The 15945-nt window shown below is 45.7% G+C and overlaps 1 protein-coding gene across 1 annotated transcript; it reads right to left on the bottom strand.

Moving 5' to 3' along the window:
* Window positions 1–736: 736 nt before the first annotated feature.
* LOC129599592 (uncharacterized) lies at window positions 737–3349 on the bottom strand. Its single transcript, XM_055497875.1, has 3 exons — window positions 2633–3349; window positions 1844–2493; window positions 737–1481 (listed from the first exon to the last, which is right to left on the bottom strand). Exons 1-3 carry the CDS (start codon window positions 3221–3223, stop codon window positions 737–739), a joined length of 1986 nt encoding a protein of 661 aa, XP_055353850.1. The 5' UTR covers window positions 3224–3349.
* Window positions 3350–15945: the final 12596 nt, after the last annotated feature.

Raw genomic sequence — 15945 nt, 5'->3', positions numbered from 1 at the left:
AGTAGCTTTACTAGTAAATCTTTTTTCAAAAACAAATTTTCATTTATTGATATTAATTTTCACCACACGCGCACAAAAGGCTCGATGAAGGATCGTTATTTTTCCATTAATTTTAACTGTTCCTGTAACACGGGACCGCCCGGCATACAGTTTTCGCAGCAGGTAAACAATTTTGATTATATTGGACCGTGCCGAGAAAAATATAATGGTATCTTCGTGGTGCCAGTCACTCTGTACTCCGAACCTTCATCTATGCATCGCCGTATAATACAAAGTATTATGGTTCAACAATTCCCGGTTACACAATAACTGCATTTTGAAAAGCCTTGCATCAACGAGCCTCGTATATATCTACAGCTGCAACGTTTGGCTGGAGTTTTTTGGTCGCGTGAAACACGAAGTCCTCTTTTACAGCCATCGGTTACTGGGTACCAGCTTACAAGGTTGTACAATATATACGGCAGCAGTATTACCGTTAAGTTTAATGTACAGGGAGCGATACTAAACCCAATAAAATAATTTATTAAAATCAATCATGAATCCAAGAGTAGAATTTGCAGAAACTCAAGCAAATTGAATGATGCTTAAATGTACAAAGAAAATAGAGGCATTCAAATAAACAGGCATGCAAATACATCGCAAGCAAATACAAAATTGATAAACTACGGCATAAGCAGTGCTAAAGGCGAAAAGCATTATGCAAAACACAGAGCTTTTACAGACACGTCGTACATCATCAGTCATCCAAACCAGCGGGCCAATCATTGCTGTCACTATCGTTCTCAGCATCGTCATCACTATCGTTCTGCGAATCATCTCCCTCTCCATACGCCGCTGCGATGTGCCGATTTTCCTTCAGGACGTACTCATAATTGTCGTCACGATCGCGAAATTCGTTCCCATCGTACACCGGCGGAAGACGGTATTGCAGCGGCAGACAGAAGGTCTTCTGCGCGTAATCCACTCCCGCCACTTCATCCTGCAGTTCCTTCGACATGGGCACATCCACCACGGTCCACTGGTCAGTCTCGGCATCGTACGCTTCAAAGGTCGTCAGCGCCCGGTTCCGCTGGTTGTCACCGTCGACGTGGGTCGTTCCGCCGTACACCCAAATCTTACCCTCCTTGATGAAGACGGAGTGATGATAGCGCGCCACGTTCAGATCCGCGATGCGCTCCGGAAAAAACGCGCGGGTCAACGAGACGCGATAGCAGGCGGTCGTCGCGTTGGGGTAGCTTTCCGTGTACAGTGAGGGATCGTCGTACACGCAGCCGCCCGTGAAGTACAAGTAGCCTTGGAAGACGATGATCCCGCTGTCATGATGCAATGCCTCTGCACCTTCCAACTGGCATGCTCTTCCCACGTGTTGCTGTGGATATCGTAGTAATTCCACGCAACTCTCATCGTGTTTTCCCTCCACGGATCCAACCGACAGGAACCAGATTCGGCCGTTAGGAAGCGCGCACGCCTGCATTGAATGACTACGAAAAACACAGAAAATAAGCTGTGACTGCGAAATATTAGACAAAACGGTACTTATTCGTGCACATAGAGCGTGGGTTGTGCAAAGAAGGCTTATTACGGCAGCAGGCACAATTTAGCTGCTGGGATGCACAATAAGCGGTCATATCTTAATAATGTAAGTATCTCTGCTTACAGTTTTGTGCTTAAAGCAAACTGAGACAGCTGAGGAAAACACTTCCCGGTTAATGATGCTTATTAATTTACTATCCTTCCCGACTAGCTTGACTACCGCCAGCAAAGAAAGCTTGAACGACGAAGGTTTTTCTTAAAAAGATACTGAGTTGGAAACACAGACACCAAGATTGATGAATAAACTCACCGATTGTAACGAAAGGGAGACGAATGGTATTCCTCCGTGTAAAACGGAATTTGCCCGACTCGACGCAGTTTTCCCGTGGACATATCGTGGCAGTACCAATTCTCGCCATATCCACTACTGGCTTCACAAGCACGGTACAGCCGGTCTCCCACCGCCACCACGCACAGGCTCCCAAAAAACGGCGAATTCACCATGAGAGGGCGTGTGCTGCCGGTCATCCAGTCCATGGCGATCACTTCCCGCTCACACGAATCTCCGGTAGCGACGATCAGCTCCCGGTCAACGGCCACCGCAAATCCGTCCTGTGGGATCTTCGACCAGCGTTCGGCCAGCGTCGCTTGAAGCGAGGAGTCCAGTTTGGTCAGTTCGTTGCGGGTGAAGTCGAAGCGGAGGAGCTGGTGCGGATGACCTTCGCGCATGTGGTAGAAGATGACGTCCTTCGGAATGGCTCGCTTCAGCGACGCTCCACCGCCCATCAAACCGTAGCATCGATTGGCGAGAATCTGGTCTAGCGCTGCATTCAATGGTCCTTCAGAGGAGGCTCTTAACGATTCCATGTCCATCTGATCCCACACGACGCATTCATCCAATAACCGATGCAGATCCTCGTTGCGCCCGTCGCGGTCGCGCATGCGCCAACGCAAAACAGCCTGCAAAGGTTGGGCGAGTATACAGTTAAGCAGTTTTAATTAACATGATGCTCCCTCCAGTCAGATATTCCAAGATTAGAAATTTACAGACGCAGAAATATTTTGAAGTAATGGATAAGACTTGTTTATGGTTACTAACTTGATACACAGCTGCTTCTGATTCTGGAAGATACTCCTCATCGCTCAACAGATCCTTAACCTCTTCGGCAGTGCACTTGAGGAACTCCTCGGAATCGGTAAAATGGCTGCGGCGTGGATGGTGCTGAACAATCTCCCTAAAGGTCATTCTCTCCAAATCCATGAGCCCATCCCGACGAGCCAGACGCCACAGACGGTACAGGTTCTTCGATCGCTGCATTATCTCGCGCAGGATATCCTCGGCCATTTCCACGGCTTCGTCCATCTGCAGGTATTTGGCGGCCATCCACACTCTGACGGCGTCCTTGCTTTCCACTGACAACGTGGTCTTTGCGTCTTGGCTCAGGTGTTCCACCAATTTAACCAGCGTTTCCAGATGGACGTTCTCGGGTTGTTGCAGCTCGATAGTGGCGGCACCGCTCTCCTGAAAATTCCCGTCCAACATGGCGGCGAAGTACGGGGATCCGCGGATCAGGGCATCTTTGTTGACGGATAATGTTGCGCCACCGATTCGCAGCTGCATAGTCGTTGGCTTCTGGTGTTGCTGATGCGCAGCCTTTGACTTCTTGGGACGCGCACGAGGTTTACCCATTGTGGAGAAATCAGGGAATACTATGCGGGCAAATCAGTCTTGTACAGTGCAAACCGTAAGGATGAGGTTAGTTAGGTAAGTTACCAGAGATCGAAGCGTGGAAAGTAAAAAATAATAATCAGGAAACTAGCCAGTTCGCAACTGAGAAGTGACTGATTACGCGCTTAACGCGTCGATCCATGCTTGTGCATACATCAGTGAACAGTACGGTAATATTCTGTTTTCCTCCCATTGGTGATTCGCAGAAAAGTCGTACGTATTCGTAACTTCGTACGTGTACAGGTCTACAGTATGCAATTGAAGCAGGCAGGTTCTTCGGCCTACCGTATAGCCGGTTGCTCAACCGGCTTAAAGGGGTGCTCAACCGCTATTGGCTGCATACTTACACAGCGTGCGCATGGTCAGACCTATGGTCAAGAAAATTCCCGAAAAATTAATTTTTCTTGATTAAATTATTTGAGGAAGAGCCACCAATTTTCAGATTGGTATTCACGTTTTTTCTGGTAGCTGACTTTGGTGGGTGAAACAGTTGAACGCTGTACTTAAGGTGCAAGCTTTTATTTCATAAAATAAAGGTACATCACAGACCAAAAATAGTTAGTCACGCTTCACAACAACAAAATCTCATTTAATGCTGGCGCTCCTTCCATTGTTCCAAGGACGCAAGCAGCGTTGCCTCGCTGAATTTCCAGCCATAATCGTTGAACTTATGGTTAGTTCTTTTACAAGTTTGTACTGATAGTACTTGTACTGAAGTACGGAATTTATCAGCCATTTCCAGCATTCGCTAAGATCGATTAAACCTGTGCTTAAATTAATAACCTAAGAATAATCTAAGAACCCTAATCAGTAAGATGGCCGAAATGTAAGATGGCCGAAACTGAAATGAGCGTTGTCGGAATTGAGGTGTTAGCCGAAGTCAGCCACGTTCGGTGGCATCGTACATGTATCAGCGCATGATGCCGGGAACCAACGAAATCGGATTTACAGTAGACGGCGAAAATATATTACATCAAAATTCGGAAACGACCAAATTGTGCTTATATTACGGTGATTATTATATTTTGTCACTGCATTTTTTATTTACATTGCTATGATTTCGGCAGTCGGAGATTCTATGTATGATGGCTCTTGTTGAATAATTTGGATAACGAAACGTTACGTCCATGTATGTACTCGTACATACGAGTACTACAGGTGAATCAGGACATTTTTGTTTACGGATATTGTTTTCTCACCGATTTGACGCTGGATTTTTGCACAATTAGCCTCCAGAGTGACAGAACGAGAGAAATGGTACAAGTCTAATGTCTATGCTGAGGAAGTGCAAACTAGAATTACACTACTGCGTTATAACATTCAGTCTGAACTCCGGAAGGTTCGCAACAAAATCTGACGCATGTGAAAAATGGAAGCGTTGAAAACGTGCAAGTCATTCGCTTGTCCATTGGCTACTGCTGATCAAGGGAAGACGTTTATCTGGCAGAGAAGCCCGATTTTGGTTTTGCATCAAAGACCGCCTTCTTTGACATACTGTAAACAGTCGCAGATGCATCGGTAGCAGGTGGTCGATAGCTGTACAAGTTAATGAATTTACGTATACAAAACCTAGAAAGTATGAGCAAATTCATGGTTATAAGCGCAAAAAACTCGCGTAAGATATAGGCATTCACGATAGGCTTTCAAATATAGGTACGTACGCAAAATTTTTTCTTAAAGCACAAAAGAAGAAAATACGGCATAAAGCAGTGTTAAACGCGAAAATAGTCATACTCGTAGCATTACGCCTGCCAAAGCTTTTACAGACACGCAGCAAGTACATTATCAATCATCCAAACCAGCAGGTCACTCGCTGTCACTATCGGACTCCGAATCGTCATCCCCTCCAACTCTATATCCGGCTGCGATGCGACGATTTTCTCTCCGAACGTACTCAAAATTGTCGTCATCCTCGTGGCATTCTTTCCCATCGTATACCGGCGGAAGACGATATGGAGAAGGAACTACAGGCGACGAATGCCTCCTTCCCCGAGAAACAAAAGCCAGCGGAATGGATGGACCAGATGCAGCACACCGATGTCACCCTTCACGGACCGGACACCAAAGCGTCAGATGATCTGTTTGTCGCTACGCCGGCGCCCTGTAAAGGGGAAGATACCGGGTGTACACTAACCAACAGTCAGAAAAGTATGCACAGAATCGAGTGACCTTTTTCTTACACATCTTCCTATACTGCACCAAGATTACAGCTGATTTATTCCATCATAATTATTTGTACGGATTATGAATAGTTGGTGACCTGTCTCCACGTCTTTCAGGTGACGATCTGATTTTTGCATCCTTCACGATTGTGAAGACAACGACAGTATTCCCGAAAACTACGACAACGGCATCGACGTTGTCGACCACTGCCAAACGGGTGATTTCCTCACCGCGCTCAGTAATCTGTGATGACGAAGAAGACTGTAAGTGTACGCACTGACTGACTGGTGCATTACGATGTCTAAGCTTACTGAATTAAAAAAAAATTTAAAGAAAACTTGAAAACTCTGTACAGCAATCTATGAAAATGAAATATATACAGATAAATTGTAACCAACACATGATAAGTGAAAATTTAATACAATACTTGACCACTTGACCTTTGCCAATAGGTGATCCGGAGGCGTCCGGCGATGCCAGCCCTCTGGCCGCCCGCTCCGCCCTCTCCCGGTCCACGCGCCCGCCAATCATCATCAACGTGACCTTTACCACCCCGCGGCCCTTCACCACCCCCGCCTCCCTCTTCCGCACCGCCGAGTCTATCCAGACGCTCCTTCCCCAAACCCACCTTCACCGTCACCCCTGCTCCCGGGAAACTGGCACTCACCCACGTTCCCGCCGGCCCCAGTTCTTCCACCACCGCAGCACCTTGCGGTAATCCCCTGGACATCTTCCGGGAGAACGCGGCGCTGATCGCCGGGATCGCGGTAGGCGTGGTCATTCTGGTGGCGTTGATTGTGTTCCTGGCGGTGCGCTACCGCAAGAACGGACGCCCGGCGACGACGACGGCGGCGGCCGACGGCGCCAAGACCTACCAGACCTTCAGTAAGCCCGAGCCGAGTCCGGCCGGGACGGTGCAGCGCAACGGGCATGCTCGGCCGGTGCAGACCGGCGGAAATGGGACGATGGGGCGGAACAAGGATAAAGAGTATTATGTCTGACCGCGGTTGTTCTAGTGCCGATTCCGGTTGGACACGGAACGGACGATGCATTTACTTGTGTACATCCATGACAGAAACTTGCAACGGCTGACAAATTTTTCTAATCATATGAGTACATTATGTTACTAAAACTTTTATGCGCTTTCATAAGGCTGGTGCTAGAAAAAATATAAAAAACAACAAACGTTTTTGTCGTGCAAAGAGGTCCGGTTTTGTTTTTCATGACCAACAAATCATTTTTGATAAAATTGGTGAAAATCTCAGTCACAAGCATGTAATGGTACGATAGCAGTCTACCCATGCTTGTTGCACACCAAAAACACTGACAAAAACACAAAAAACACTACCAGATTCACATTGCTCGAATTCCCTATGTAGGAGCACAAAAACACACATTCCCGTAAGCTTATAAATACACAGCGGACTTCATAAAGATGTTTACACCCAAAGCCGATAGCGGTATGCGTATGAATGGATGTGCGTAAAGTGTAAACATCATTTTCAAGTCCAGCGTGTATCTCAAAATTACACAACTGAATGCATGGAAGGTAAGTACTCCTTCAAAAATGGACACGAAACCAATCAAATCCTCAATTAGAATAGGTAACCTTTCAGGAATTAATGAATTGTGGCCAGGCAAACTGTACAGAGCCAAAATTTTATGGAGTTCCTAGCGTTAGAGAGCCGTGGAATTAACCATTTACACTAAAGCGCTCAAACCAGTGGGCCACTCGCATTCTGGGTCTTCCTCCAACAAGCCATTTCCCCGTTCATTCTTGTCCGTCATTCGGTAGTGATATCCTTCGCCGTTGTACTCATAATCGTTGTCAACATGATACCGGTCCCCATCACAAACCACCGGAAGCGTGTGTTGCAGGGGCAAACAGACGGTCTTCTGTGCGTGAATCCTTCCAGCCACTTCCGCTTGCAGTTCCTTCGACACTGGTACATCCATCATAATCCACTGGCTAGTCTCGGCATGGTACGCCTCAAAGGATTCCAGCGTCTGATTCCGATGATTGTGATCTTGGGTCATTCCGCCGTAAACCCAAATCTGACCGTCCTTAATAAAGACACAGTGATGATAGCGCGCCACGTTCAAATCTCCGATGCGCTCCGGTTGGGACTGGGCGTGGCTCAGCAAGACGCGGTAGCAGGCGGTGGTCGCGTTGCCATCACTCTTGTTATACAAGGAAGGATCGGCATAGAGACAACCGCCCGGCCCGTGAAGTAGAGATATCCTTGGAATACAATCATCTCGCAGCGATAATGAAATTTCGTTGGATCCGTCCAGCTGGTGTGCTTCGCCCATGTAAAGCTGTGGATGTCGTAGGATTCCACCCAGCTCCCCGGATGACTCTTGGGTTTCCCATCCACGGAACCAATTGACAGGAACCAGATCCGACCGCCGTTCGCAATTGCGCACGCTTCCATGGCGAAACTGTGGAAAAACAGTTCAATCAGGTGTGATTGCATTAATTTGCATACACTGTATGGCAACAACAACGAAACTAGGATTTCCTGTCAGCACACTACGAATCCTACGCAAAAGTTGGCAGAAACCCTGAAACGTTGCTGAAAGCATCGCTGCGTAAAGCAAAATTCGCTTTAAAGCACTTATACTATTTACATTCATAATTTTGACGGCTACAACCAGACACTAACTGCAGTTCGCTTAAAGATGCTGTACAAGTACCGGTTTCACTTTTCCCTGGAAGAGATTTCCAAAAACCCGCTTTTCTTACAAAAGTACAGCAAAATTTGATCTTTCATATGAAAGTTCTGAAGTATAGAGCTGTAAAACGTACTGCATATACAGTAGTGATTTTGTATATATTTATAATATATACAGTAAATAGTCGATAAATCGTACTAACTGCTCCTCACAGTTTCGGAAATTAAATTTAAGAGCGGCGTCAAAACCGGCGCACCACGCTAAATCGAAGTACAAAAGTAACTATACAAAACTAACTCTAACAAAAGTAAAAAGTAACAAAAGCAACTAGGATCTTTTTTTTAATAATACGCTTTCGCGGGGTTTACTTTTAATAAAAATTTCAAATTTTAAACATTGAAAAAACATATCTACCCGAGTAGGTGTTCTTCATTCGGTTTCTAGAGTGCACATACGACACCAAAGTGATCAAACGACAGACAGACAAACAGAAACTCACCGGTTATACCGCTGCGGTGGTTTCTCCTCAGACTGGTAGTCCGGGATGTGCCCGACGGCCCCGACCTGAGGCAGTTGTCCCGTGGTTAAATCGAAGCAGTACCACACTTCGGTATTACCCATCTTTGTTTTGCAAGCACGGTACAACTGGTTTCCAACCACCACCGCACACAGGCATCCGCTAAACGGCGGGTTCACAATCAAAGTGCGCACACTGCCCGTAATGCCGTCCATCGCGATTACTTCCATCTTACCGAAATGAACGACAGGATCGACAATCAGTTCCCGTCCGATGGCCACCGCAAAAGCGCCGGGTAAGATTGTGGAACAGCATTTAGCCAGTGTCGCCTGGAGTGGTGAATCCAGTTTGGTCAGTTCGTTGCGGGCGAAGTCGAAGCGTAGAAGCTGGTGCGGATGTCCTTGGCGCAGGTGGTAGAAGATGACCTCTTTCGGCATGACGCGATTCAGCAACGCTCTATCACCCAGCAGACCACGGTTTCGCTCGTCACGAATTCGGGCTAGCGCTGCATGCACTGGACCTAGCGGTGGTGATAAGGGAGCCGATGTTAGTGATTCCACGCCATGCATCCGCCCAGCAAACGATGCAGACTTTCGGTGGCATCGTGCATGTGCCAGCGCAATATCGCCTGCAAACGATGGAAAGGCATTTATAATACGAGTAATATGCTTATTAAGTACTCGTAATGTAATATGCTTATTGATAATAATGTAATGTAATATAATAATGTAAGATGTTTATTAAGTAATATGCTTCTTATTATGATTATTATTGTAATATGTATTATGCTTATTAATGTAATATGCTTATGCAATATGCTCGTAATGTAATATGCTTATTAAGTACCGGGTGGCCGAACAAAATGGCCGTCTAATTTACCAAGGTGCCCTGGCTCAGTCTATAGTCTGATTGCCAATGGTTAATTTTATCTGAAAGAGCAACTGTAGGACGTACAAAATTTATGTTATAAACCTTACGTCAAGGTCTGATTTTATAGTAAATTGTTTTGGAAAACTAGGTGGAGTTTAAGGATGTCCGGAAACGAAAATTTAGTTCTCTATTTTAGAACAAAAATCTGGTTATTTATAGAAGTACATTACTGTGTCACATTACAATTTTTGGAAGATAAGTTGTTCCTTGGTTTTTTACTGCTAAGAGCTATGACTTTTGTGACCGTTCCAATAGGAAACGAGGAGGTCTAGCTCGCACATGAAATTCTCGTGAAACAAGTAGCAATTTTGAAGACCATTTCTATGAACACTTGAGAAAATTTTCTAGATCAAACCCGTTTTGCAGGCATGCCAATGTCTTAGCTACCCTATCGGCTAAACCGACATTTTGATGCGCCAGGTCGTGCAACAAAAATTATAGCGAAATGTATAAAAATCAGGTAACAAACTTAAAGCTTTTTTTTCGAAAGTACCAACTTCTGTATAGCACATCTGGCGCAAGGACTATGTCAACAAATTTTTTCTGAATGGAAAACGATGCCATTCTCTAGATAAAATCTTGAAAATGTAAAAAGCTCTTACGGAAGGAAAATGCCGCAAAGATTCTGAATTCTTATGAGCTACACGAGAAATTTTTACACGATTTTGGTTGGCCCCTTATAACGAGTGTAATCAAATTTTCAAAACAATTTTGTTTTCAATAGTGAATAAAATTTCTATCGAATGAGTTTAAACTGTTACATGTATTAACGGTTCGTTGAGAAAACAAGCCAAAAAACGAAGACGGCCATTTGTTCAGCCAACTGGTACGAGTACTTAACGCATTGCTTGAATGGATTTCAGTTACGAATACAATCATACTTACTATCATATAGCGGCAAAAGATTTGATATAGTAAATATAATAGTATTTTTTTCTTGTTATATTATTTTGGACTAATTAGTGATTACTAATTGCTACTTCCCTAGGTTACGAGCGGTTTGCTGTGCTGACGAAAGTTACAAAAACTCAGGAACTTCCCAAATGTTTAACATTGAAACGAACGAACGAACAAATTGAACAGAACAGCACGAGATATTGAACTTCCATTCCCTGAGAGTCAACGACCATCAGCTGAAACAAGCTTCACAGATTTGGTTGAAGTTCAGAAACTTCAGACTCATCAAGTTAGACCACGACATCGTCGCTGCAATTAGCGATCAAATGCGTTACGTTCAAGAATCATCGTACTGAAGCGGAACAGACAACACGTCTACGTTCAACAATCATCGGTCTCGTACTGTAATACGCCGTCATGCGCGTTAATACTTTTCTACTAACAGTGCGGCATTAAATTTTGCGACTCATCGTCAGCGTAAGATCGATCGCTATCACGTGCTTTGGTTCGAAGTTTTCAAGAATCCAAGACTCTACGAATACAATATCATTAGATCGATTGGAGCAGGTTTAGAACAGGAAAACCACAGGAACAGATTTTAAAACTTATCATCTACCCAGGCAGAATGCCGGTTAAGAGCAATCTTCATTATTTTATTCGAGTTTAGGGGCACGTGGTATTATTATGTCATTCAATTAGGAAATAAATATTCTAATTACAGATAATTCCAAGTCAACAGAGGAGGCAAATACATAGGCAGTGTTCGAAAAAAACCGTCGGTTTTCTGGGCATGACCGCCATGACGAACCATTGCCGACCATGGATCAGCATGCAAACTGCAAAGCGAGCGCAAAATAATTTATCATTAATTCAATATCCGGATTTTTACGAGCATACTATTGAGCATACTGCTACTGCATACTCACTGAGCATACGTATACTGCTACTGCGCAGTTTAGACCGATGATATCCAGCAACGGGGCTAATGTTTCATGCTGCTGGTACGTACATTATGGCACGTTGTTAACCTGTTCTTGAGTCAGAAATCGGTCCAAGCCTAATAAAATTCTGCACTGTACTACGTAAATCGATTGGTCAGGAATTCTTACCAATCCATTTACGCACAGTGCAGAATTTTGTTAGGCTTTAACCACAGAACCGTCAGAACGTGATAGAAACATAATTAATTTTGTATATTACTTTCAGTTTGATGGGTTACGCCAAGTCAAAAGCATTCAGATGCACAAATTGTAAATTAGTAATTGATTTGAACAGAATTTTGCCGATTGTGTAGTACGTAGTTGATTTGAAAAAATTTGTACTTGTACATGGCTGTGCTTGATTTGTAAGTATTGTTTCAGTATCGCGCATCGGTAGCAGGTGGTACGATATCAAAATTAGCATAAGTTGATTGTACATATAGACTATATGTAAACTTGGTGCAATGCTCAAATAAATCATGAATCAAAAAGTATTATTCGCACAAAATCATACTTGAACTGTTTAACTATACGTTCAACATACACAGACAATTTTGATGATTCGCGTAAAATATAGGCAATTAAATAAACAGGTAGGCACGCAAAAATTTACGCACGCACGAGCAAATAATAAAAATTCGGCATAAGCAGTGTTAAACGCCAAAAAGCTTCATACTCGTAGCATTACGCCTGACGGCTGTCACAAACACGCAGGAAGTACATCATCAATCATCCAAACCAGCGGGCCACTCGCTGTCACTGTTGTTCTCCGAATCGTCCTCACTATCGTTTTCCGAATCGTTATCCACTCCATATCCGGCTGCGATGCGACGATTTTCCTCCAGAACGTACTCAAAATTGTCGTCATCCTCGTCGCATTCGTTCCCATCGTACACCGGCGGAAGACGGTGTTGCAGCGGCACACAGACGGTCTTCTGCGAGTAATCCCCTCCCGCCACTTCTTCCTGTAGTTCCTTTGACATCGGTATATCCATCACGGTCCACTGGTTAGTCTCGGCATCGTACGCTTCCAAGGACGTCAGCGCCCGGTTCCGCTGGTTGTCCCCATCAACGTGGGTCGTCCCGCCGTACACCCAGATCTTCCCGTCCTTGAGGAAGATGAAGTGACGATAGCGCGCCACGTTCAGATCCGCAATGCGCTCTGGCCAATACCCGCGGGTCAAAGAGATGCGGTAGCAGGCGGTGGTGACGTTGGGATAACTGTCCAGGTAGTCCAGGGGATCGTCGTACACGCACCCGCCAGTGAAGTACAGGTCGCACTGGAAGACGATGACCCCGCTGTCATGATGGAACTCCTCTGTATCTGTCCAACTGGCATGCTTTTCCCATGTGTTGCTGTGGATATCGTAGGATTCCACGCAACTCTGCGGATGGTTATCGTGCTTTTCGTCTACTGATCCAACCAGATTCAGGAAGCGCGTAGGCTTCCATTGCGACTACGAAACACACATCAAGTAAAACTGATGAAGACACCGAAGTATCATATAAGACATAACTGATGGATTCTTGAACTGCTGACATGTCGCTGAAAACAATGCGCTCCAGGAAATATTCAGAATTACTTAGAAATCTTAGCACGGTGTTCACTGTTGTAGGTAAAATATTGATGCATAATTATATGACCATCGAAGCGTTTAAAATAGAGCAGCTAAAGTTATTAATAGCCGCCCTTTAATTGTTAACATCGCACAATAACGATCAATGCGCTAGTGCATTTGATCCATCGTTGTATCTTATTTTCTATTGTCACGAGCCACACCCCATTGTTAAATAACGCTCTAGATCTTTCTTCGTAGTTCTTATGCTGATCTGTCCTGATGCTTAGAGTATAACAGCACTGCGATGCTGCCAGAAAATGCGCTCTGTTCATTTGGACTTCCATCAGAAGTTGCCACTAGCTGCTGTTTTGTTAGTATAGTTGGCTAGTATTAGTGCCATCTTCCACTATTCCCGTCATCCCGGATAGTATAGCCACATTTATACTCGTAACATTACGGCAAGTTCATCAGCAAATTCCCAGAAAATTTCTAACTTATGACAACTTACTTCCTAGTTAATAAACACGATTTTACTTGAATCACTTCCCAGTTAAAATAACTCACCGGTTATATCGTAACGCATACCCACTCCTCTCAGACGTGTAATACAGGATTTGCCCGACCCGACGCATTTGTCCGGTACCCAGATCGTGGCAGTGCCAATTTACGCCATATCCACCAGCTTCCCAAGCACGGTAGAGACGGTCTCCCACCGCCACCACACACAGGGTTGCACAAAACGGCGAATTCACTACGAGAGGGCGTGTGCTGCCAGTGATACAATCCATCGCGATCACCTCTTCCTCAAACGAATGTTTTCCAGTAGCGACGATCAGCTCCCGGCCCACGGCCACCGCGAAATTGTCGGCTTTGATCTGGGGCCAGCGCTCAGCGAGCGTCGTTGCAGCGGTGAATCCAGCTTGACCAGTTCGTTGCGGGCGAAGTCGAAGCGAAGGAGCTGGTGCGGATGGCCGTCGCGCATGTGGTAGAAGATGGCTTCTTTCGGCGTGGCCCGCTTCAGCAACGCTCCACCGCCCATCAGACCGTTTCGTCGATCCTCGAGAATCTCGGTTAGCACTTTATTCAAAGGCCCCGTGGAGGAACTTATCAGCGACTCTATGTCCAGATGATCCACACGACGCATTCGTCCAGCAGCTGATGCAGATACTCCTGGCGCCCGGCGTCGTCGTGCATGCACCAACCGCAACACAACCGCAAATGTTGTACGAGAATACAGTTTAGCAGTTTTGATTAACATGATACTTTCCTCCAGTTATGCATCCCAAGGTTAGAAATTTACAAACACAGAAATACAGAAACGTTTTTAGGTAGTAACTGATAATAATTATCCCTGAAAGATTAACTCCTGCTAATTGTGAGATGGATACCTCTATTAGAATTTTACTTAGCCTAACTCGTAATTGTAGCAAATTATTGTGTTCGAATAATTTATATTTTTAACCTAATAAATAATATTTAAAACAACTGAAAATAACCACTTAAAAATTTGGGCGCTCCGAAGATAATTCTGTTCCATAAAGAGCACTAACCCGATACACAGCTGCTTCAGATTCTGGAACATACTCCTCATCGCTCAACAGATCTTTAACCTCTTCGGCAGTGCACTTGAGGAACTCCTCGGAATGGGTAAAGTGGGTGCGGCGTGGATGGTGTTGAACAATCTCCCTAAAGGTCATTCTCTCCAATTCCATCAGCCCATCCCGACGAGCCAGACGCCACAAACGGTACAGGTTTTTCGGTCGCTCCATTATCTCGCGCAGGATATCCTCGGCCATTTCCACGGCTTCATCCATCTGCAGGTATTTGGCGGCCATCCACACTCTGCCGACGTCTTTGCGTTCCAAAGACAACTTGGTCTTGGAGTCTCCAAGGTTCAGGTGTTCCAACAGTTTAACCAGCGTTTCCAGATGGACGTTCTCGGGTTGTTGCAGCTCGATAGTGGCGGCGCCGCTCTCCTGGAAATTCCCGTCCAACATGGCGGCGAAGTACCGGGATCCCCGGATCAGGGCATCTTTGTTGACGGATAATGTTGCGTCACCGATTCGCAGCTGCGTAGTCGTTGGCTTCTGGTGCTGCGGACGCGCTGGATTTGACTTCTTGGGACGAGCGCGAGGTTTAGCCATAGTGGAGAAACCAGGGAATATGTTTGCAAATCCGTATTCTACAATGCAAACTTTATAGTGAGGTTAGGTAAATTACTACCGTAGATATCCAAGCGTGAAAATTAAAAAAGTAATCAGGAGACTCGGCAAGTCCGAACTGAAAAGTAATGGGTATCGGATGGGTATCGGATTTAACGCATCAGCTACTTAGTACATTCAGTGAATGGCAAACACCTATACACTATAGTGCATTGCCGACTGCGCGCGGGCGGGCCAATCATCCAAACCAGCGGGCCAATCATTGCTGTCACTATCGTTCTCGGAATCGTCATCACTATCGTTCTCCGAATCATCTCCTCTCCATACGCCGCTGCGATGTGACGATTTTCCTTCAGGACGTACTCATAATTGTCGTCACGATCGCGGCATTCATTCCCGTCGCACACGGGCGGACGACGGTGCTGCAGCGGCAGGCAGAAGGTCTTCTGTGCGTAATCCCCGCCAGTCAGTTCTGCCTGCAGTTCCTTCGTCATGGGAACATCCATCACGGTCCACCGGTCAGCCTCGGCATCGTACGCCTCGAACGACGTCAGCGCTTGCTTCCGCTGATTGTCCCCGTCGACGTGGGTCGTTCCGCCGTACACCCAGATCTGTCCGTCCTTGATGAAGACGCAATGATGTAGCGCGCCACGTTCAGGTCCGCGATTCGCTCCGGTTGGGACTGGGCGTGGCTCAGGGAAACGCGGTAGCAGGCCGGAGTAACACTGCCGTCGCTCTCCTCTGGAGAAAACGGATCATCGTACAGATAGCCGCCCATGAAGTACAAATAGCCTTGGAA

The sequence above is a fragment of the Paramacrobiotus metropolitanus genome, unplaced genomic scaffold (assembly GCF_019649055.1).
Source record: "Paramacrobiotus metropolitanus isolate TYO unplaced genomic scaffold, Prichtersi_v1.0 Parri_scaffold0000149, whole genome shotgun sequence".
Taxonomy (NCBI): Eukaryota; Metazoa; Tardigrada; class Eutardigrada; order Parachela; family Macrobiotidae; genus Paramacrobiotus; species Paramacrobiotus metropolitanus.
Note: the sequence above shows the minus strand (reverse complement) of the source record. Positions and strands in the feature narration are given on the sequence as shown.

What these genes read in the sequence shown, in the direction of transcription:
- LOC129599592 (XM_055497875.1), bottom strand. Translation starts at nt 3,223, where the DNA reads ATGGGTAAACCTCGTGCGCGTCCCAAGAAGTCAAAGGCTGCGCATCAG. An exon ending in CAGAAGCAGCTGTGTATCAA is followed by an intron (nt 2,494 to 2,632) that starts GTTAGTAACCAT and finishes CAACCTTTGCAG; the next exon opens with GCTGTTTTGCGTTGGCGCAT. An exon ending in TCTCCCTTTCGTTACAATCG is followed by an intron (nt 1,482 to 1,843) that starts GTGAGTTTATTC and finishes TGTTTTTCGTAG; the next exon opens with TCATTCAATGCAGGCGTGCG.